The sequence below is a fragment of the Anguilla anguilla genome, chromosome 11 (genome assembly GCF_013347855.1).
Source record: "Anguilla anguilla isolate fAngAng1 chromosome 11, fAngAng1.pri, whole genome shotgun sequence".
Lineage (NCBI taxonomy): Eukaryota > Metazoa > Chordata > Actinopteri > Anguilliformes > Anguillidae > Anguilla > Anguilla anguilla.
Genome location: NC_049211.1, coordinates 41,730,690 through 41,754,683, shown reverse-complemented (window position 1 = coordinate 41,754,683; position 23,994 = coordinate 41,730,690). Strand labels below are relative to the sequence as shown.

Below are 23,994 nucleotides of genomic sequence, written 5' to 3'. Positions count from 1 at the left end.
TAATGACATGGACCAGCTGTGGGCCTCGACCAATCAGTGGGGAAGCTATGAAATCACCCATGCGGTGTTTCTGTGGCTTTTCTGATGAGGCTCCCTCTATTTAAAACCTGATGGAAATCACTGTATAAATGTTACTAGTTAATGTACACATTCTACTGTGTGTAGCACGCATGGCAATTTAGTTTCACTTCTAATTGAAATGAAGTTACATTCACACTGTAACAAAAACAAACGATAAAGCTCATTGTCATTATGAAAAGACCTTTTGTGTTTAGATAGAACTTTGAGTGCCTCAGGATTAGCTTTGCCATTACTTTTGATTAATAATGACAGAGGAGTACACAAATGCTGTTTATTAAAACCTTTTTATCTTGTTTCTAGGAGTAATTAATAATAAATGTGGGGAAAACTCATTGAAATTTAATGAAAAGCCTGTTGTGTTCAGGAGTGTAAATTACAGCCTTAAAGTGTGACACAGGCACACACAAATGAAGCAAGCGCTGGAGTAGAAAAGTTTTTTTATTTCATTTTATTTAGTTAAGCAGTCTTCTGTCTTGTGGGAAGCAATAACCTAATGTAAGAAACAGTAATGTACAAATTGTCTGAGCATTATCAATTGGCAGCATGAAAATTAACCCCTCAATTAGAGAATTGCAGCATTTCAAGTCATGAGTTTAAGTCTAATTCGGTTTATGTGACCATTATTAACCTCAAAACCTTGAACTCCACCAAAAAGCTGAAAATCATCCGTAGTGCAAATAAGAATGATGATGAAGCATCAGCCGAGCTGTCCTCCCACATGTTTTTGTTGATGTTCCTCGAACTGCAAGAAAAAAGATGAAAAACCGATTTTGCAATCGTGCAGAGAACCATTTCCATCGGTACTGCGGCTCCGCCTGAACTGAGCTCGGCTGGATCCCCAGCAGAGCCCACGCGACACGCAGCCCTTCAGGCCTAACAGCCGCGGCGTTTCGATAGCCCATGCTACCGCAGATGAACGCAATGCTAGGAGCGCTGACTGCAGCATCGTGCAAACGCGTGATGCATATTTCCCAGAGTTCCAGAGTCTCCTGGTGTGCTGTGCTGTTATGTTCCCATGGCGGATTTTTAAAAAACGAGTAAAACTCTTTATCACGATGCCAGATCTATTAATAAACCCAAATGTTAATGGGTGACCCCCCTGCACGGATACGATCCGATCCGGGACTGTGCTTTGAAGCGTGACTCGAAAATTTAACGGCACATGCCTGAACGAACCAGGCCTTTTTAAAAGATCTCACGTTGCAGTGAGTCCCCCTAGCATTCCACATACACTGAGCCAAGGTTGATCAAGGTCATGGAAATTAACTAGAAGTTATAAACAAATTTTTAATTTTAAAGTCAAAGTCTTCTTAATTTGTTACATAAATGTATTTGTAGCGTTATGTAACAAATTTTAAAAGTATTGTTCTTTTATTTATTTTCAATTAATTTCCAAGACCTCACTGAGCTCAGCAAGCCTTTGAACCTGCAGTTGCTTTCTCAAGTGTTATAGCTTTTGTGCTCACTTTGACTAGCATAATTATTTCATGCATTTAGGGAAACATTTGGAAACATTTCCCTTCAAACATTTCACTTTAAGTGCCTTTGGAATATGCGCTATGTTCTAAAATCAAGTTTTAATAAGATTGTCTGTTCGAACCTACACAGTAAAATTTAGCATTTGGTTAGTTAATTTCAGAACTTCTACAAAACAAATGCTTAGGGCCTCAGCTTTGGTATGTCAAAACTTCATGGCCTGGCCTAGATGTCTAATAATAATAATAATAATGATAATTATTATTATTAATAATAATAATAATAATAATAATAATAATAATAATAAATGTGAAATACTTAGTCATTCTGAAGAGGCTTCTACTTGTTAGGCGATGTTTTTGGAGATGCCTCTTCTGAGCGATTCTCCCAGATGTTCTTCTTACTGGCAATGTCCACGTTTCGCAAGTCCTGTAATGAGAGGGCAAGTTTAACTTCACTCTCAACTCCAGGGTTTAAGAATTACTGCCACACCTCACCTGTATTTAGCATTTACAATGCAAAACGCCAAAACAGTCCAGTGAAACAGCCCTTCATTATAACCCACAGCTTCCATACAGCAATGCCACACAAAAATGTGAACAGAAATATGATTTTAACATTATATGACTATGACAGAGTTAGGCTATGCTATATTTCGTTTTTGTAAGCCTTGATCTTGCATCCTCGATCCTGTCCAGCGCTGTCTGGAGGTGAGAAACTAAAAGCCATAACGCAGTCTGCCTACCTTAAGAGTTTGGTCATGTAATCTGGTTTGCATACAGTGGGAATGACTGTGATTTTCTCATTGAATTCACTTAACTGATCTTTGACTCTGGAGTCCCAGTTTCTTATTGGGAGGATTCAGTCTAGTATGGAATGAGGCTCAGGAATGTAGCTGCTAACTCCACAGTTACCATTGTTGCAACATGTGCAATACTGCCATCTAGTGTTCAATATCTTTTACTCTCTCCAGTGGGAAGAAGGAAGTCAGACCTGGGGGTCTCTCAAAATGGGGTCCGTAATGGAATACCATGGATACCTCATAATTAAAAAATACTTAAATTCTAATATAAAATGTTGCCGTATATTACTTGAGTATTTCCATATTTAATAAATTAAATGCATACTTTTGGAGCAATTGTACATATATAATTTTGCAGACACTGTTGTCCAGAGTGAGGTACAGTGTAGGAGACCACAAACGTTTTCAACTGTATTCCCAGACCTGCGAGCATATGTAACATCACTAAACCACTAATACAAATGAACTATCCTGAGTCAAATTCAAATCGTGAATACATGCAGTTTACATTTATAAGAGTCTTTTTATGGGTGTTCTGTGCCTGAAGATCAGAATCAGAATCAGAATCAGAATCGGGTTTATTGCCAAGTAGGTTTACACATACAAGGAATTTGTTTTGGTCAGGTGGTGCGTAACAGTGAACATAAAATAAGATAAATAGAGTAAGATGGACACAAGTTCAGCTGTTCGATTGAAAGAGATGGGTGAAGGTGGACAAGATGCACCTCCCTACAGAAAACTCTAGGCCTGAATGCAAAACAAGATCTAATTGAGACATAGTCTTAATTAGCACAAGATCACTGATCTGTTTCCTAATATTGCTCAGAAGGAGAGACGTAGTCTGCCTGCTAATATCAATTACAACAAAAAAACTATGAACTACAAATTGGCAGAATTTGAACATGAGCAGGGAGGTGTCAATGGGCTTTCAGTCCATCACCTTACCCACTTGGGCATGACGGCTAAGCTGCTGCTTTATCCTGCTGTGGTGGAAAGGTTATTCTCCACAAGCGCTTCCAGAAATTGAACTATAATCACCTCCTGAAGGAAAAGGCTCCCCTGTGCTGACAGAGGTGGGATTCTAAACCACGTCTCCAGAAGAGCTTTCGAGCTGAACGCTCTCAGCCACCCAGATGACTCCTACCACCTCCTGAAGGAAAAGGATTCCTGTTTCTGTCAGAAGTGGGATTCGAATCCACGCCTCCAGAGGAGACTGCGACCTGAACGCAGCGCCTTAGACCGCTCGGCCATCCTGACTTACAGTGGGTCTTTTAGGGTGCGTCCCAATACTCTAAAAATGTATCCTCCTTTGCATGATGGACAAGGATCCCAGTTATTGCCAGAAGTGGGATTCGAATCCGTGCCAAAGCAAAGCAAATCCCTGTAGCAATGCTCCAACATCTAGTTTAAAGCCTTCCCAGAAGAGCTGTTATAGCAGCAAAGCGTGAACCAACTCCATATTATAATGCCCATAAATTTGGATGACATGTTGGATCTCTGGTGTCAACATACTTTTCGCCAGGTAGTGGTTTTCAGTATGTGAATATACATGAATTAATTTTTTCAACCAGCCATTTCCAAAGGACAATTCTGTGGACCAAGTAAATCTTTGGTTTTTACACTTGCTTGATAGGATTGCGATATTTGTAATTCTTAAATTCATATTGTACAAAATTGCTTGACATCGTACAGGGATCTATAGTCATATACTGGCATGACAGTCATGAATACCTACTCTATTGCGGCCTGTAGAAGGAAATGGCGTCTGTGAATTGGGGGCTATCTGTTACAGGGCAGTCATGTCTTGGGTTAAAAAGCTGCATCATACCAGTTAAACGATGTTACGCTAAAAACATAAGAAACCCTGCTTTTCACCTTGTTGCAGTTGGATAATTTTTTGTTTAAGCAGATATTTCAAAATGTCATGATCGTGTATTTTGAAATATTCAATTATATCAAGATGTTGTATGTTCCGCACAGTTCCAGTTAACGCGGATCTTAACTGATGCAGCGCTGACGTCCTCAGTCCGCACGGGCGGAGAGGTTGCCAGGTCTGCACGGGCGGAGCGGCTGCCAGGTCCGCACGGGCAGAGAGGCTGCCAGGTCTGCACGGGCGGATCGGCTGCCAGGTCCGCACGGGCAGAGAGGTTGCCAGGTCCGCACGGGCGGAGCGGCTGCCAGGTCCACACGGGCGGAGAGGTTGCCAGGTCCGCACGGGCGGAGCGGCTGCCAGGTCCGCACGGGCGGAGCGGTTGCCAGGTCCGCACACTCACCGCGGGTGTGGAGTGGGAGCCGTGCCCCTGCGCCCTGGCGACCCAGCGGTTGATGCGGTCCGACACTCCAGCGGAGAACGTCCGGAAGTCCTGTCAATCCAGAACACACAGGCCAATGAGAACTCAGACCAGACGGTCCAGAACGCACGGGGCCAATGAGAACTCAGACCAGACGGTCCAGAATGCACGGGACCAATGAGAGCTCAGACCAGACGGTAAACGCAACAGACCTGGCTTAAATATGCAAACGTATCTCTGAAATGCTGCACATTTTTGTACATACTGAAGATACTTCTGCTGATCCCTGGGAATCTCCCCTGGGAAATGTCAACGTTACTGTAAACGCTGAGGACCTTCACCGAAACGTTTATGATATGAAAGCAGAACTGGGATTGGCTGCGCTTGGATGAACGCCCGTGAACGATCCATGATATGTTAACCCAAACGCGACCGCCTTTCTCTGAGACTCATGCTGCGGTTGCCACGGGGATGCTGTGGTTGCCGCGGAGATTAGCGGCGGGGCGTCACCTGGCGGAAGGACCCGGGGCTGCCGTCGCCCGCGGCCGGGTCCCTCTCAAACAGCCCCCTCTTCCGGGACACCTCATCGGCCAGCACGTAAAGACCCTTCTGGGAGATGGAGGGCGATTTGAGGTTCTCCGATTTCTGGGGGAAAGAGAGCACGGTCAGGTACGGACGTCCTGCAGTTACCTGTCTCAGTGACGATGGTCAAATCACAACACATACGTATGTAGACTATTCTACAGTACTTCCACGAGTTCATCACTTATATGTCTCATATCCTATCAGAATAGGGACAGAAAACATATGTACATTAAAAATATACTGTATATATTGTCTGTATGATATAGGCCAATGTAGTCACACACCTCCCACTTTCTTCCTTTTTCTGTAATTGCCAAAATGGAAGAATGTGTTCTGAATTTCAGCCGATCCTTCTGGTGGTGCACTATTGGGTCCCACTGCACCAGTAATTCTGCAGTATCTTGATGATGGGATAGCTTCAAGATACTGTGATCTTGTGAGTGTTTCAAACCAAAACGAGTTTTAAAAAAAAAAGAATATTTTCCCTCTCCCAGTGCTCACCTGCACTGCCAGGGCCAGCCTCTCCATCTTCTCCTGAATAGTGCGCGATGAGATCCTCTGTCTGGAGCTGTACAGACAGAATATAGCTCACGTGACCCCAAGAATGAGAGGTGGAGTGCTTCCTGCTTTGTCAGCAGTTGTGTTCTCTCATATTATAAGTCGCTCTAGACAAAACCATCCGGCTGAAGGATTGTGATGTAATGGACGCTCCCTTATCCTGAGCGTTTTGTTTTGGTTAAAGTTCTTCAACAGTCATCGAAATGAACAAAAACTGCGGTTAAATATTAGCAGTTCAAATTCAAAGATAGACTCAACAGAATGACTCACTTCCTTTGAAATGGTGAATCCTCTTCCTGACCAGGAGCCTGCAATAATAAAACATTGACACTAAAGACTCATATTATGACTACATGAGAACAATAAATAACAAACGCACAAAAGCGATATGCTTCAAAGACATTTTTTTGTCATGTGTCAAAACAGAGTTATTGTACGTTGAAAAGAACAGAAATATATACAAGAAAAATATATACATAAATATATACCATATGGATATATTTATATATATCTATGTATCCATGGGGCAAGACTAAATTTCAATTCCAAAGTTTACTTAAGTACAAGATGCTCTCTTATTTGAAGACTTCTTGTGTCATGAAGAAAGATACCATAGATAAGTCACAGCTAGAATAAGGAAATACCCTCTTCATGCATATTTGTTTTAAGATGAGAAAAGAATGGAGTTATTATGTGTGTCTCTATTCAGTAGCTATTCTACCCATTCTGATAACACAGTCCCACCTTGCTGCCTTGAGTGGCCTTGGATGTGACACGGACACTGGCACTGTCAAAAGAAGCACACGCAGGAAGAGGTTAGCCAGTGTATTTCAGTACATCCTTAGCTAAATACATTTCTATGGAGGACGTAGGAGACGAGCGGTAGAGGGGGAGTGGTGGAAAGGAGGTGAGGAGCGAAAAGTAATGGAACGCACCCTTAGTCAAGGTGGATTTGGCAGAAGACTAATGTGGGCAGCCAATATCACTTACAATGAAAACATTGGCAATCCTTAATCAGCAGGACTGGAACCTGCAAGGGGGGCCGCCAAATGGATTTCAAGTCCATCGCCTTAACCACAGCGGCCACGATTACCCATCTGCTCGGTTCCCCTGCTCTGGTCGCAAAGTTATTCTTCACAAGCATGTCCCGAAAGAACTGTCTTCCCATCCTGAAGAAAATGGCTCCCCTATACTGTGAGAGCGTGATTCCATGACCAGCCTATAGAAACCGCGTAGACCTGAATGCGGCACAAGATCTAATTGAGTTGTAATCTGAATTAGCTCAGGAAGACAGCTCAGGTTTCTGCCTGAAGGAAAAGGATCGCTGTTTCTGTCAGAAGTGGGATTCGAACCCACGCCTCCAGAGGAGACTGCGACCTGAACGCAGCGCCTTAGACCGCTCGGCCATCCTGACTTGCAGTGGGTCTTTGAGGGTGCGTCCCGATACTCTAAAAATCTATCCTCCTTTCCTCCTTTACCACCTCGTCTTGGCTGTCAATCTGCAGCTTTCTCCGGCTGTCGTGGAAAGGTTATTCTTCTCAAGCACATCCAGAAGCAGAGCCATAATCGCGTACTGAAAATAAAATCACCTCTGTTCTGACAGAAGTGGGATGCAACACCCAGCAGGCAGAAGAGAAAGCAGCACCTGAGGTGGCTCTGGCCACTGTGTTAAAGAGACCAGCATTTCTGCAGGCTGCTAACATTCAGCCTACAGCTGAAACATACGACCTGTAATCAGCAAGGCCTGAGCATGCGTGGAGAGACCCCAATGGATTTCTAGCCCAGCGACTTAACCTTCAAAGTTATTCTTCTCAAGCTCATGCAGAAACGTTATCGCGTCCTGCAGGAAAAGGCTCATCTGTACTCCCCAAGTGGGATTCCAAACCAGGATCTAACTGAGATTTACATGCGATAATATAATGTGCTCGCTGACGTGATTTGCAGTTGGATCAAAACACAGTGGTGTGCCTTACCTCCTCTGCAATGGCGTGCCTAGCCCCTCCTTCTTCCTTGCCATCTGTGCAGGTGGAGAGGGTTTACAGTCAGACTAACATTGGTGATACCAAGTTAAACTATGCGGTTGTTCCCTGCACTTGGACCGGTACTTCTCTCTAGGGTTTTCGACACACTTGTTCCTGGTTATGGTTATACACTTTGTTGTACGTCGCTCTGAATAAGAGCGTCTGCCGAATGCCCGTAATGTAATGTAATAATGCACGCTTTTATTTTTGTCTTCTGAGCGTTTCCATTACATTACCTATACCTAATGTTACCTTACACAAATTAGCATCAGTGATTACAGAGAAGGATATCATGAAAATAAACTTTGGGGGTTTATTTCTTCTCTGTTTTGGTATCCAGTTTTCCCTAACTCAAATGATTTAATGATAATGATGTGCTTTCGTGATTTTTTTTTTTAATTTACAAAATGTCTCCACATAGAAACGCATATAGCCTACGAGAAAAATGAAATACTCAAAGGTTCAATATCGTACTCTTGAGTATTATGTCCGTTGCATGTACATGCTTGGGTGTTTCTGAGATGAAGGGAGTGTTTGTTACCCTAAAGGACATGGCTCTGGGGCTGTTCCTCTGGAATGCAGTTTCCTCTGACTGTGCTGCACCAGTAACGGCTTCTGCTGCCGAAGATGCATTCTGAGAGTCCTGCTTATGACACATTACCAAGATGCACACCATTCATCGAAGGCTTTTTCAGTTCAGTTCAAACAGCTCATAACCCAAAATTACATTTACTTAAATAAAATAAATAAAAAAATATTTAAAATATATATGTAGCCAGCTGTGATTACATTATCATAACAAAAAGTACTGGTATTTTTAGATATATCTGGCTTGTTTATAGTTTCAGTAGTTTTAATTTAATTTTAATCTGCTTTTTTAAATGAGAAGTTTGACTCAAATCTGATGTTCTAAAATGCTCTGCTGAATATGTGCTTCAGTTATGGCTTTGTTAATACTTGTTTGAAAAGTATTATAGTAATAGTGGTAATATTAGTACACATAAAATACTGTGTCGCTCGTAACACATGTAGATGCAGTTGATTTATTGGAACACTAGAGGGCAGCGTTGTTGCTGTTGTTAGAGTCAGCCTGCTTCATTTAAATTCAGGGAGCGGACTGTGGAAGGCTCAAAGTTCACCGAACACAAACCGCAATAAAGCAGGTGGTGGCACAGGACGCAAGTGAAAGTGCCTAGCCCCCCCGCAGAGGCCCGCCCTGATTGGCCGAGGGCTCACCTGCGACTCTCCATTCTGCGTGACTGGGCAGGTGACCCCGGGGGCGGGGCTACCAGCACGCTCCTCTGGAGACACCGCGCGGAAAAAGCCTGTGGGGCTGAGGGGAGAGACCCCCCTGCTGGCTGATGTGGAGGAATTTGGGCTGAGGGGAGAGACCACCCTGCTGGTCGATGTGGAGGACGTTGGGCTTAGGGGAGAGACCACCCTGCTGGTCGACGTGGAGGACGTTGGGCTGAGGGGAGAGACCACCCTGTTCCTGTCTGTGGATGAGGAGAAGCTCAGGGGAGATACCACCCTATCCCTCCCTGTAGAGGAGGTGGGGCTCATTGGAGAGACCATCCTGCCGCTCTCTGTGGGGGAGGTGGGGCCCATGTCCATGGAGATGGATAGTGAGCTGCAGGGGGTGATAGGGAGGTCACACAAGGTCACTTTCTTTCAAAAGGCAGTTACACTATGACATCATCCATCTGCTTTCTGCACAATATGTGAAATATTATGAACAACACAGCAGTTACGTAATGTTCTCTGAAGGGTGCTCACAACTGTAAACATTTCAACAGCGTACCACACTAATACAGGACCATTTGACAACTTTACTGCTTTAAAGAATTAAAGGCAATCTATGGAATGTGTTCACTCCAAATCTAATGGCTTATACATACTGGAAGCATAAATGCTTATAAACTACTTTTGCCTGCCATTTTAAGTCTGACCCTAAATGCAGTGCCAATCCTTCACGGCTGCATTCAGTGCAGTCCGCATCAGGAGAATACAGAATATTGCTTATTTGGAATATGGATATTTACACAGCAGAGCCTACACCTGACTGTAAACAGAAACTATTGTCCAGTGAACACCACAGGAGTGTGTTGGGTTGGATGGCTCCCCTGATAGTGTTCAGGATAAATAAGGTCTGAAGCCCCCTATATGGGGCACCGTGTTGGGGAGTAAAGGTCAGGAACTGGCTGCAATCACCTCACAAACATCCGCGACTGTTTTGTCGGAGTCTCCGCGTTTTTGCCCTGGCCGGGCTCAGATGTGTCCTTTTCACTCTATAATAAAATCAAGAAAAAATATTATACCCCAAGCTTCCCCATGGTTGCTTGTTCCCACAAAGACATTTACAGCTATAGAAAGTTATTCAATTGTGTGGCAGTTGTATCAAACTGGGGGAAAGGACACCTAAATATATATATATTTTTTAGATTAAATTAAAATGTCATGTAATGTCATAGAATGACCGTTTATGGTGGGGATGGGATTATGAACCGATTCCTCCAACTTTATTTGTAAAAGCCGCTCATTGACGGTCAGTATGCCATTCCCACAAAATATAAGTTCAGTGCCACACACACCATCAGTATGATCAACTCCAAACGCATTGTAAAAAATATCAAGGTGGCCGTACTTAAAACAACGACCTAAAGTTCTTCATACTTCTTCAAACAGTTCATACAGGAGAGGTTCGAAGAACTGAAGACCCGTTGTTCACTTAACTCAAGATTTTAAAGCAGTCAGGTTACTTGTTTTTTTTTTAAGCGGAGCCACCTTGAAATTTTTTTACGGTGAGCTAGACACCTGCGCCCCCCCTGAGGTTGGCTCCCCCAGGGCTGACTGATAATGGCCGCCCGTGTAGATGATTGACAGCAATGTTCAACCTGTGGGAGCAGCTGACTAGGGCACAGCCGCACAGTCGCAGGGGGCATTTTCTTTTCTCCCCCCCCCCGTGACCCCTGGACACATTAACACTCCACTGGCGGGAACATCACAGACTCCATGTCTGCGCTCCATATGTGGATTAAGTAAAGGGGTTAAGGGGTTTGTGTTTGTTTAGAAATATTCTCTCTGTTCTGTTTATCTCTTTACAGTACCACATAACCATAAAACTATAAAACACTTAAGGAGTGTCAGATCGATATTGTTCTTTTGAATCTCCTCTTTTGAATCTGCTTCTTACAACAGACTTAAAGTAGGTTCATGATTTAAACAGAACGATTTTAAGATTATTATATGAATCAGGGATATACTGTACACCTCAAGTACTTCAGGAGAGGTAGAGTTCACAACACTAATTATCATCACTAATCTTCGTAACTTATGGTATTATTTTAGGCAGGTGGGCAAATCACCAATGATTCAAAGAGACTAGTTCTATCCACGCAGCATTTGAATACATACAATGCTATTCTTGGCACTCTCCAAAAAAAAAAGCAGAGCAGCACAATTCAAAGACATTGAAATAAATAAACCCATGAACGGAAGGTAAAAATAACAGTAACAGCAAGGTAAAAGACTACAAGGTACGCTACTAAACAAGATAAAATGTGTTTTAAGAGATTAAAAGATAAAAGATTAAAAATCACATTTAAGCTTTAAATCAGTTCTGAGTTTTTGGAAAAAGATACAATTTTAAAATGTATCCCTGGAAATGGAAATGGTTCAGTGGGGCCCAAACTCACACCAAGGCAATGGTTCTTACTAGGCTGATTCCATGTTTGGTAAGCCCATCCAGGTTCCTGTGCTTCAGAAGCACACAGGTTCCGTTAAAAGAGTCGGTGGCATGGCAGAGGGACTCACCGGGCTTCCTGTCTCAGTGATGTCAGAGGTGCTGGGTGGGGCCACTGCGGGTTCTGAGCTCCTCCCCGCTCTGCTGCCGCCCACCTTCTCCCCCTGCCCTGGCCCGTTCCTCTCTTCCTCCTCTTGCTGTTGCCTCAGCACGTCCATGTGCCTCCTCCTCCTCCTCTCGTCTCGAACCCGCAGCATCTCCACGAAGTCCACGGGAGCCTCGGGGTCCACTGCCTCAGCCACTTCCTCCGAGCTGCACACACACAGACACACACACACACACACACAAATGCAAACACAGGAATGAACACACTGAGCACACACACATGCACAGATATACAAAACACACACACACACACACACGCTCAGATATGCAATACAAACACACATGCTCAGGTATGCAATACACACACGCATACACACATGCAAACACAAAAATAGATACATTGAGCACACACATATGCACAGGTATGCTATAAACATAACAGCAATAAAAAAGCACTTTGAGGGTCTGGACACATTGTGTTTGCATTATACTTGTTTTCTCTTTGGAGTGTAATAGATCGAATCGCACAGCACTAGATAGAACCCAAGTGTACACTTTAGATCACAGCCATTGAGCACACAAACATGGACATGCACACAGACACAGTTGTTACATGCACCATAAACTCTTATCCACACACAACTGCAGCACAGACACACCCCGCAATAACATCAGAGTATGGTCAATTTTTATTTGGTATATTGCCTTTTTAAATGAGGTAGTCACACAGTGCTTTACAGTGGAACTTTCCCAGAGAAAACATAAAACCAGTTTTTGTTTGTATTTGTTGGTTAATCCTCGTGACTTAGTTAGGATTTACCTTCTTTAGTGTCTTATTTTCTTTACTGTCTTTATTTTTATATCAAAATTGAGCATATGTGCAACTTTTCAGGTTATTTCACCATGTGAATATTCAGTTCATATTCAGATGTACAGATGAATTAATAAGAGCACTCTTCAGAATCTCAGGCTCAAGAAGATGAAACGATTTGCTGAAATTTCTGTTGCACTTCACCTTAGAAACCTTGTGTAAAATTCAAACATGACAGGCAAATATTGAACAAAACTCACCTGACAGACCAAGGGAAATATCTGCCAATGGCTCCCAATTGCTTCACTAGTTGAAATGCTTTTTAATGAAGCATAGCATGCTGAGAGATAGCAGTTTAACTGTAACCTGTCAGGACCTCACGAGCTGCCTCCGCAGTATTCAAACCATTGCCACGACAGCCACACGGTCACCACAACCCTGAAAACACCTTGAGGTAACATTCACATGCACTACATTTCCAAAAGTATGTGGACACCTCTTCTAATTACTGGTTTTGGCCATTTCAGCCACACCCATTGCTAACAGGTGCATAAAATCAAGCACACAATCATGCAAACTCCATTGACAAACATTGGCAGTAAAATGGGTCGTACTGAAGAGCTCAGTGACTTTCAGCGTGGCACTGTCATAGGATGCCACCTTTCCAACAAGTCAGTTCATCAAATTTATGCCTTGCTTGAGCTGCCCCAGTCAACTGTAAGTGCTGTTATTTTGAAGTGGAAATGCACAGGAGAAACAATAGCTCAGCCGCGAAGTGGTAGGCCGCAAAAGCTCACAGAATGGGACCGCCAAGTGCTGAATCAGCACGTAGTGCATAAAAACCATCCTCGGTTGCAACACTCACTACAGAGTTCTGAACTACCTCTGGAAACAACATGAAATGGTTTTCCATGGCCTAAGATCACAATGCGCAATGCCAAGGATTGGGTGGAGTGGTGCAAACACACCGCCATTGTTCTCTAGAGAGATTAATCATGCAGTCTGACGGACAAATCTAGGTTTGGTGGAATGCATAGTGACAACTGTACTGGCCTGAATAATGCCAACTGTAAAGTTTGGTGGAGGAGAAATAATGGACTGGGGCTGTTTTTCATGGTTTGGGGTAGGCCCTTTAGTTACAGTGAAGAATCTTAATGCTACAGCATACAATGAGATTCTAGTGAACTGTGCGCTTCCAACTTTGTGGCAAAAGTTTGGGGAAGGCCCTATCCCGTTTGAGCAAGACAATATCCCCTTGCACAAAGCAAGGTCCATCAAGAAATTTGGTGAGCTGAGTTTGGTGGGGAAGATCTTGACTGGCCTGCACAGAGCCCTGACCTCTACCCCATCAAACACCTTTTGGGATGAATTGGAATGCTGACTGTGAGCCAGGCCTCACGTCCAATATCAGTGCCCAACCTCACTAATGCTCTTGAGACTGAATGGAAGCGAATCCCTCTAGCCATGTTCCAAAATCTACTGGAAAGCCTTCCCAGAAGAGTGGAGACTGTTACAGCAGCAAAGGGGGGTCCAACTCCATATTAATGCCCATGGGATGTATATGTACTTGAGATGTTCAACAAGTACATATGGGTGTGATGTTCAGGTGTCCTCATACTTTTGGAAATGTAATATATATGCCACATACTCCAAGAGTATGCACAAACCCTGTCTCATATATGTACACATACTTATACAGTCCACTTAGTCTGAGTTAGTTACATATAATCCACAAACAGATAAAGTGAGCTCCATAATGTTTGGGACAATGCCTTTTTTTTTGGCTCTGTACGCCACGATTTTAGACCAAACAATTCACATTTGGTTGACGTGCAGATTCTCAGCTTTTATTAAAGGGGATTTTTATACATTTTGGTTTCACCATGTACAAATTACAACACTTCCTATATATAGCCGTCCATTTCAGGGAACCATAATGTTTGGGACAAATGACTTCACAGGTTTTTCTGATATGTCAGGTGTGTTCAATTGTTTCTTTAATGCAGGTATAGGAGAGCTTTCAGTATCTAATCTTGCTTCAAGGCTTTTGATTGCCTTTGGAGTCTGTTATTGGCGTTTGTCAAAATGAGGACCAGTTGTGCCAGCCAAAGTCAAGGAAAACATGAGGCTGACAAATAAGACAAGAACAGTCAGAGACATAAGCTAAGCCTTAGGCTTAACAAAATTAACCATTTGGAACACCATTAAGAAGAAACAGCTCAGGAATTGCAAGGTAGGCCAAGGAAGACCTCTGCAGTTGATGATTGAAGAATTCTCACCATAATGAGGAAACCCCCCCAAACACCTGTCCAACATATTAGAAACACTCTTCAGGAGGCAGGCGTGGATGTGTCAGAGGCTACTGATTGCAGAAGACTTACATTACATTACAGGCACTTGGCAGAAGCTCTTATTCACAAAACAAACTACAAAGGCTACATTGCAAGGTGCAAACACTAGTTAGCCGCAAAAACAGGATGGCCAGGTTATAGTTTGCTAAGACGTACCTAAAAGAACCTACTGAGCTGTGGAAAAAGGTATTTTGGACAGATGAGACTAAGGTTCATGTGTATCAGAGTGATAACGAGAGCAAAGTGTGGAGACCAAAAGGAACTTCCCAAGATCCAACGCACCCCCCCCCCATCTGTGAAACGTAGTAGGGGTGCTATGGTTTGGGCATGTATGGCCGCCACAGGTACTGGCTCACTTGCCTTCAGTGATGCTATAACTGCTGATAGCAGCAAAATAAATTCTGAAGTGTACAGAAGCATATTATCGGCTCAAGTTCACACATACGCCTTCAAACTCATTTGACGGCGCTTCGTTCTACAGCAAGATAATGATCCCAAACATACTGCTAAAGCAACAAATGAGTTTTGTCAAAGCCAAAACTGGAAATTTCTTGACTGGCCAAGTCATTCACCTAATCTGAATTCAACTGAACATGTGTTTTATACGCTGAAAAGAAAAGTTGAGGCAACTACCTCAAAAACAAGCAAGAGCTGAAGATGGCTGCAGTACAGGCCTGGCAGAGCATCACCAGAGAAGATACTCAGCTCCTGGTGATGTCTATGAGTCACAGACTTCAAGCAGTCATTGCTTGAAAGCTGGGAATGTGCACTTTAACCACATGTACACTGTTAGATTGAAAATCTAAAATTGTGGAGTACCATACCAAATTAAGAACAAATATGTCTTTGTCCCAAACATTATGGAGCTCACTGTTTTAGGAACATTACAGACCCTGAAACACCTTAGAGGCTGTCATAATAAAACCATGAACTGGAGTTCACTGGAAAAATTGACTAGACATTCCTTTGAAAAGTACTGTAGCATTAGCATCAGTTTACACAGGTGAAGCATTCATTCAGGGCTAAGACAAAGTCATCATTGTTCTGGCAAACAGATTGTGCAGAAAGACAAATATTTATGCTCTTCATATTATATGCCTCATTAATGTGCAATGAGGCATATTATACATACTGCGGTCCCATCTCCTGTACGGGAGAAAGCAGTAACGCCAATTTGAAGAGGTGATGAGATGATCTGGCTCTTTGGCAAATACTTAGGCCACTTGGTTAGGCTTCTTGCCAGCATATAAAGCACATAAATTATACAGGGGTCTGAAAGCATAGTCTCATGTCTGGGGTCTTTCCTGGAGAAAATGAGCCTTTCAGCTTATTTCCAGTATTTACGTACAGAGCATGCATGCTGCCTAGACTCGGTGCTACAAACACACAATTTAAATTACGGATCACACCACTGTATACGGGTAACAGCAAGTGCCCCAAATGATTAACTATGCTGTAGTTAAGGCATAGATGTGGGCTACGTGGGGCAACATAGCTCAGGAGGTAAGAGCGGTTGTCTGGCAGTCGGAGGGTTGCCGGTTTGATCCCCTGCCCTGGGCGTGTCGAAGTGTCCCTGACCAAGACACCTAACCCCTAACTGCTCCCAACGAGTTGATACCTTGCGTGGCAGCCTTTCACCATTGGTGTATGAGTGTGTGTGAATGAGAGGCATCAATTGTAAAGTGCTTTTTTAAAAGTTAAAACATAAAACACGTTGATTAAATGCATGCTATATTTTATGTGCGTTTTCAAAGCATGGCGTGAATAATGATTTTTTTCCTTGATTTAAAAAAAAAAAAAAATCAGACAATCACAAGACACCCAGGAGCATCAGTTATACCCAATAGCCTAACGCAAACAACATTTTTGTTACAACAGCATTTTATATGTATAGTGTTTATTTAGAGATTTTTCTGTCTTGTTGTTGTTACATACATTGTCGTATGTATACTTATTTAAATCTTGAATGTGTTGTCGTGTCACATGGTTCCGTCTCACCTGTCTTCAGTTAGTTCTATAATTAGGGCTATGCTTTCTCACTGGTAATCGCTCTGACTAAGGGATCTTTTCCCGAAATGTCGGTTGAATAAACACAGCAAGGAGGAACTTGGGTGTGTGACTTTCAGATTTTTCATTGAACGCAAACAAGGCAAATACAGTTCGTGAATGGGTAAGTCTGTCTGACTGCACCGAACTTCAAGCTACACGGGGAGAGCCAAATGGCACTCAGAATCTACCACAGGGTTTTGTAGCTAGTTTACTTAACGAAGTTTGTGCTAGCCCTTTGGATTGAAACATTTGCTTTATTTTATTTTTTAATAATAAAGTGCGGGAAAGTCATTTGCACATTGCATTGCATGGTAACGTAACCGCATTTAAGTGAAGTTTAATTTAAAATCAGTTAACTGTGTGTAGCAGTCAGTCCGCCGGAGAGGCGGATTGGTCTCGGCTGCCCCGGCTGGTGGGGAGCACACGCACCTGGGTTGCGTTAGCTAATCAGCCCAGGTGCTTAAATGTGTGCTGCTCTCTACAGTTCGGGGCCGAGACCGGGAACTAACACCGAGAGCACAGTTATGATTTTAGTTTCGTTTTATTTTGAGCACAAAAGTCAAGAGAAGTAATCCTCAGATGGGATGCTGGAGGAGCTGGACCTGGCCTGAGAGGCGGGCGGTGAACTGAAAGCTGTTTTACTTTCTTTTGTCTTTGTTATTTTAGCTTGTTGCTTTAATTTGTTGTTTTTGCCCGGAACCCGTGAGGAGGAAGGGTGAAGTGGTCCGTTTATTTTATTTCGTGTTTATGTGGGTGGGCTCTCTCTCCATGCAACAGACAACGATGTCATGCTTGGCGTATGACTCTGTGCTAACAGATTTGACGGAAGACTATGACTTTATTGAAGTCACAGTGAAGCATGAGCAGGTCCGGGTTTGAGATTGGACAGGGGGGAGCTCACCCAGCAAACACAGGGGGTACATCCTCGGTGGGGCTGTCACCCGGGTCTTCGCTGTAGGTCCGGGTCTTCCTCCTGCGCTCTCGTTCCACCTCCTCCTCATCCTCCACCGTCCACTGCCGTGTCAGACTGCACAAGGAATAAAACGCATGGGCACAACACATCATTCGCTCTAATTATGTATCCTGGTGCTGTTTGTCACACAGTTAACCTACAATCTGTTTTGAATGGACATCAAAACAGTTATACTTGCAGTAATCATCAAACTATATAAATGGGATAAATGGGGTGTATATATGTATGTATGTATACACTGCCTTTCGAAAGTATTCAGACCCCTTCACTTTCTCCACTTTCTCGATCAGGTTCAAGTCTCTGGCTGGGCCACTCAAGGACATTCACAGACTTGTCCTGAAGCCACTCCTGTGTTGTCTTGGCTGTGTGCCTAAGGTTGTTGTCCTGTTGGAAAGTGAACCTTCACCCCAGTCTGAGCTCCTGAGCACTCCGGTGCAGGTTTTCATCAAGGATCTCTCTGTACTTTGCTCTGTTCATCTTTCCCTTGATCCTGACTAGTCTCCCAGTTCCTGCCTCTGAAAAACATCCACATACCATGATGCTGCCACCACCATGCTTCACTGTAGGGATGGTACTGGCCTGGTGATGAGAGGTGCCTGGTTTCTGTCCAGATGTGATGCTTGGCACTGTGGCCAAAGAGTTCAATCTTGGTTTCATCAGACCACAGCATCTTGTTTCTCATGGTCTGAGAATCCTTTAAGTGCCTTTGGCAAACTCCAAGTGGGCTGTCATGTGCCTTTGACTGAGGAGTGGCTTCTATCTGGCCACTCTACCATTAAGGCCTCATTGGTGGAGTGCTGCAGAGATGGTTGTCCTTCTGGAAGGTTCTCCCATCCCCACAGAGGAACTCTGGAGCTTTGTCAGAGTGGCAATCTTGGTTTTGGTCACCTCCCTACCACAGGTGGACTCCAATCAAGTTGTAAAAACATCTCAAGTATCTCAAGCTCAATTTTGAGTTTCATAGCAAAGGGTCTGAATACTTATGTAAATGTGACATTTCAGTTTTTTATTTTTAATAAATTTGCAAAACTAGCTAAAAGCCTGTTTTCGCTTAGTTATTGTGGGGTATTGTGTGTAGATTGAAGAGAATAAAAATGAATTCAATTTTAGAATAAGGCTGTAACGTAGCAAAATGTGTAAAAAGTGAAGGGGTTTGAATACTTTTCGAAGGCACTGTACACACACACACACACGTGTGTGTGTATATATATATAAATATATATGTGGTGAAATTACTTCAGTAATAACAGAAGAAAAGAACAAGGCAGTTTTCAATATGGACGAGAAATATGTTTGTGGGATTCTTTTAGGCTTATCAGTCTGAGGCGTTCCATCTTGGGCCAATGATAGTCTGAACTACTGAACTGTACTGTAAAATAACAAACACTTTCACTGGATCTTAGTGTTAAATACGTACTGACTTACAGAAATGTTTAATTCAATCTGCTCAAGCTAGATCATTTCAAGTGTAACTTATATATTCATATACGGTAAACTTCATTAAGCTGTATTTTATTTTTCATCAAACAGACATAATTGTTATTTGCATTTACATTAAATAGCATTTAGGCACTTAGCAAAAACTCTGGTCCAAAGCAACTTACGGTGCAAGCATAAAGCTTTAAGCACAGAGCCGAGCCAATGCAAAGGCATCAGTATTGCAAACAATAATAGCTGTCGGCACATAAGCCTACAGCATATTTGTTGCAAAAACAGATTCAAGAGGGGTAATGGGGATTTAGTGCTTTAAGTAGCAAATGTATTTGTGGACATAATTCCAGAAGTAGCATAGGTAGAACCAGGAAACCAACAATAAACACTACTAAGCCTGAGAGAAACTGTATTAGTGTATGACCAAGGCTCTGAAAAACAGACTGACTGCCAGCTGTAAGTGGTAGTGGTGTTTGAAGTGTTATGGTTTTTGAGGTGCGCACTGGTTATGTTACAATTGTAGCAACACGTATGTTAAATTTGTGTTACAGTAGTGGCAATATGTCCTAAAACCTACAGGCTTGAATCTTAGACTGCTGCTGCACCATTGGATGAACTACTGAATATTAACTGCTTTCAGTTAATATCCTCTCATATAATCCATGACGTACTGTATGTAAAAAATATTCCAGGCTATAAGCTGAGTAAGTTGACATAAATATGCGTGTCTACATTCTAAAATATTTTGATGAGTATTGATGATGTCTATCTTAAATATAAAATGTATTGTATAACTGAAACACCACAACTGAGTGATATTTCAGCATATTTTCATTTTCTTGCTTTTCAGTGATATATATACAGCCATCCATACAGCCTGCAGGCAAATGCACAGGTGGTTCTGACAAATATTTACAGTGCCAAAATTGTCTCGATCTTGCTATATATCACATATTCCACATATATTTGACACATCCCAAGCCATATTTATGTCATTAACTGTCATTTAACTGCAACTGGGATGGCAGGATTGCCATCTGCCAAGTTACGCCTTGGGGAGGCAGGCCCCATACCTATACAGCACCGAGAGTTTGCCACTTTCCAGGTTTTCCTACAGAAATAACCACAATGACAAAGGACCCTCAGCTCTTAAGAACATTAACGTTTGTACCTTCTGCCGGACCACGTGTAAACAAACAGTATTCACAAACAACTTCACAAGTCCACACAATAAGGTCCCAAACTTAGGGGATTTCCTGCCAATTACAAAATCTTATCTAAGTAGCCAACTGCAGAACACAGCCAAAAGGATGCAGTAAAAACTCTGTGGTCGGCATCTTGGATCTGTGTGGTATGGAAGCTAGCTAGCTTGCTAACTAGTAATGGCCACACACACACACACACACACACACACACACACACGAAAAAGGTAGCTTTTACAGCTGTTTAATCTTTTTGGGAAGGTCATCTATATTACATTTAAATACATTCCCTATGCAAACTCCTCATAATATCATTTCATGACTCAGACAGCTACATGATTACAAAGTAGACTATGAAATCTCGGACTGAATTTGTGACCATTAACATTACTCTAACCAAAACATGGTGTAGCTGCAGCTACAGATCCAAATTTTTTGCATTCATACAGCTGGCTGGCTGCTTAGCTACACAGCTTCATTACATCAGCTGCATGGCTAGCTGTCTTGCTAACTTCAGCTCAGTTCAGTTAAAAAGTATAATAAAACTAACATTACTGAAGTGTAGCTAGCTAGCCAGCACTGGCATATGACACCTATAAAATCATTAACGTTAACTGGATGGCTGACTATCCTTCACATATTTCATTACAACAGCACACTAGCCAGCAGCCTCCTGTGCTCTTAATGTATAGCTAATTAAAACTAAAAATACAGAACAATAGCTAGCCAGCCAGTGACATTAACTGACTAACTATAGTTAACTACAGTCAACCATCTAACTGCTAGAAGTTTCCATCCACCGCCCAGAACCTTGTATCAGATAACAAAAAAAATGCCTTAATGAAGAAGACATCGTTTAAATAAATATTTCCAACAGCTGATAAACTTACTCCAGAAGGGATATGTTTATACTTGGTTGTCAAATTCATTTTACAAAATGTACACGTTCTTATATCTTTGCAACTTTAAATAAATACCAATTGTAAAATAGATACTGTACATACATAGATAAATACATTCTTCATTATCCCCATGGAGACATTTTTCTAGAAGCATAATTTTCACATTTACAAACACACATTCTCACCAAGAAACATACAAGCATTTATCTATTAAACAAGTAGTTTGGCCCATTAAATAAATTTTGAATCTTACAAACCTATCCAGACTTATGTTTTCCCCATTAATGTACTGTACTGCCAAATAAATGCAGTACTATATTTTCTTTTACGATGTAAAATAATTTTAAAAAATCTTATTTGAACACAATTTTCGAAACAAAATAATTTTCTTGTGGCATAAATTTTGAATGACCACATTTTCTTCTGATGGTCAGATGAAAATAATAAAAAAAAACAGTTACTTGAAAAAAAGTTACTTGAAGTAATTTAGAAGCATTGCTTTGAAATAGAGATTGTTTAATTTGTGTGAGCTTAATAGCCAATATTGTTTCGTGCAATTTGGCCTAGATTTTGTATTGAATACTTTCAATGGCAGGCCTAGATTTTGCATGTTTTCATTAATGGGTTATAGACAGTGCTTTGTATGCATGAGTAACTTGGTCTTTTTCTTTACGTTGAAACGTGTTATCGTTTACTCCAATGGTTAATTACTTTGGACCAGGATAATCTATGTTGGCTAAATCAATACATAGGTCTTCACTGCGTAGTCCTGAAGTAAGTGCTACAGTATAACGTATATATAAGTCTAACTACAATTAAATCGCTGCTGCTGCTGCTAGAAGTCGCATGTCAAAAACATTGAATTAAGCCGAGAAGAAAACACGATGCTCTCCAAACGCCTGTCAGGACGGTTACCCACCGTTCAGGTGAACGCATTGGTCGTATTACGCCTTTAGTGTGTGGCAATTGCAGTTTAAACTATAGAATAGAATCGGCAATGGGCCACGTTGAATGGGATATCAAAGAGATGACACGTGGTTTTGACACAAAAAACAATTGCGCAAATATTTTTCTGGTCAGCAAATTAGCGGTGTCACCTTAGAGAGCGATAATGAAAGCGCGCGGAAACGTATTTGTGTTGTTAGGCCACATTTTTAGTCAATGTGATCGAACCATATCTCATTGCTATTTCTACATTTCTCGTGTGCTTTAAAATAAATAAATAAACCTGCTTCTTAAATTGATTTTTAATAAGCGCGTATTTTCGCACACGTGCTTTAATGCTCTGGCTTTTTGCCTTTGTCTTTACTCGCCTGTCCGTGAATCAGCGGCTCAAACACAATGGGGTAGTTTGCAGTGACTAAGTTAACATTTTGTAAACGCCATCTACATCCAAATAAATATTGTATGCATATGGCGTTCTGGGAGGTTAAGGACCATTTAAACCATTCCCTGAACACGGTTTCCGCGTCTTGAGACGACGTTCAAGACGCGCTCAGGTGCAGTAGCCTACACCTTGCAGCTACAGAAAGGGGACTTCGGAGCTGCGCAGGTTGATTCTTCGCTTCAGGCAACTCTTGTACGTTTCAGGTTTCCTATTTCTTCACAGAAAGGCATGGGTGTGTAGTCTATTCAGTAACTGTGAAAGGTATATGATACTGAGAAGAAATATTTCCATTTCCAGTTTCAGAGCGTTAACGAAATCATATCAGGAACAATAAAATACAATTTATTTTATTATCTTATCTTTCTTCGACACACAGTGGACCTTTTCCTTGTTTAGTCTAAGTGACAGTTTGTCCCTTTGTTGGTTTACTTTTAAGTCGTCAAATATTTCCACAGAACTGTATAAATGTGGACATTTTGTGCTGCAATATCTCTGCTCTCATGACCAGCTCTCATTTAACGTGACGATATTTCTTGTTCCATCACCTCTTCCATGTTGCGTTCGTTACTACAGAGCAGCCTCAGGCTACTTCAAGTATTAAGAAAAATGAAAAAGGATTAAAAATATTTACTTACCTAGACAGTGCCGACCAGTTCTTCCGACTAATGGACATATTTGTTGTTTATGCGATCAGTCCACTCTGTGCAGAAAACTTTTTTTGTTGTTGCAAAGTTCCGTCTTAATGCTTAGGTGAAGACTCTCAACGACTTTCCTGTTTTTCATAATCCCAGTAGCTACAGCGGTAGCCTACTGTACATGCACCTTTACCCCGCACCTCTGGGAGATCACATGACTTCTGAGATATCATTGTTCGAAGCGGTCATTTACCTATCCCGAGCAGCTCCTAAATGCTCTTTATGTTAATATGCTAATGTTGACAGGATTTCATTTCGTCGGAAGTTCTTCATTCTTCGCGACTGTAGCCTACTGTTGTTATTTAGCATAAGCATGGATGGACGGCCTCACCTGTACTCAAACGAGCACGAGCACAGGTTGGAACTTTAAGTGACTGCTTAAGTCGCCCCTGTCGGTTAACCCTTACACCCCCCCCCCCCCCCCCCCCCCCCCCCCCCACCGACCCATTTAAACCAATATTATAGAAAAACGGTAGGTCTCATGACAAAACGGTCTACAAAAAGCAGGTAAAGTGTGCCAAATCTACCTCAA

General features: G+C 42.2%; 1 protein-coding gene, 1 long non-coding RNA gene and 2 other non-coding genes across 4 annotated transcripts in view; 1 reads left to right on the top strand and 3 right to left on the bottom strand.

The window, feature by feature from the left end:
• Positions 1 to 501: 501 nt before the first annotated feature.
• On the bottom strand, positions 502 to 23,755 carry lad1 (ladinin). Its single transcript, XM_035383202.1, has 14 exons — positions 23,403 to 23,755; positions 17,774 to 17,899; positions 11,628 to 11,868; positions 10,026 to 10,102; positions 9,051 to 9,444; positions 8,356 to 8,457; positions 7,767 to 7,810; positions 6,538 to 6,580; positions 6,064 to 6,101; positions 5,737 to 5,803; positions 5,161 to 5,295; positions 4,633 to 4,722; positions 1,876 to 1,986; positions 502 to 823 (listed from the first exon to the last, which is right to left on the bottom strand). Exons 1-13 carry the CDS (start codon positions 23,438 to 23,440, stop codon positions 1,897 to 1,899), a joined length of 1,485 nt encoding a protein of 494 aa, XP_035239093.1. The 5' UTR covers positions 23,441 to 23,755; the 3' UTR covers positions 502 to 823; positions 1,876 to 1,896.
• trnal-cag lies at positions 3,534 to 3,616 on the bottom strand. The gene has a single exon. It is a non-coding gene; the product is annotated as a tRNA-Leu (tRNA).
• trnal-cag lies at positions 7,125 to 7,207 on the bottom strand. The gene has a single exon. It is a non-coding gene; the product is annotated as a tRNA-Leu (tRNA).
• Positions 16,621 to 23,994, top strand: part of LOC118208482 — a 46,122-nt gene continuing 38,748 nt past the window's right edge. Inside the window, exon 1 of the long non-coding RNA XR_004761574.1 lies at positions 16,621 to 16,993. This is a non-coding gene — a long non-coding RNA (uncharacterized LOC118208482). The remainder of the gene's footprint in view (positions 16,994 to 23,994) is intronic.

What these genes read in the sequence shown, in the direction of transcription:
- lad1 (XM_035383202.1), bottom strand. Translation starts at nt 23,440, where the DNA reads ATGTCCATTAGTCGGAAGAACTGGTCGGCACTGTCTAG. An exon ending in CCAGAGCCATGTCCTTTAGG is followed by an intron (nt 7,811 to 8,355) that starts GTAACAAACACT and finishes CCACCTGCACAG; the next exon opens with ATGGCAAGGAAGAAGGAGGG. An exon ending in GGCTGGCCCTGGCAGTGCAG is followed by an intron (nt 5,296 to 5,736) that starts GTGAGCACTGGG and finishes TCTTTCCCCCAG; the next exon opens with AAATCGGAGAACCTCAAATC.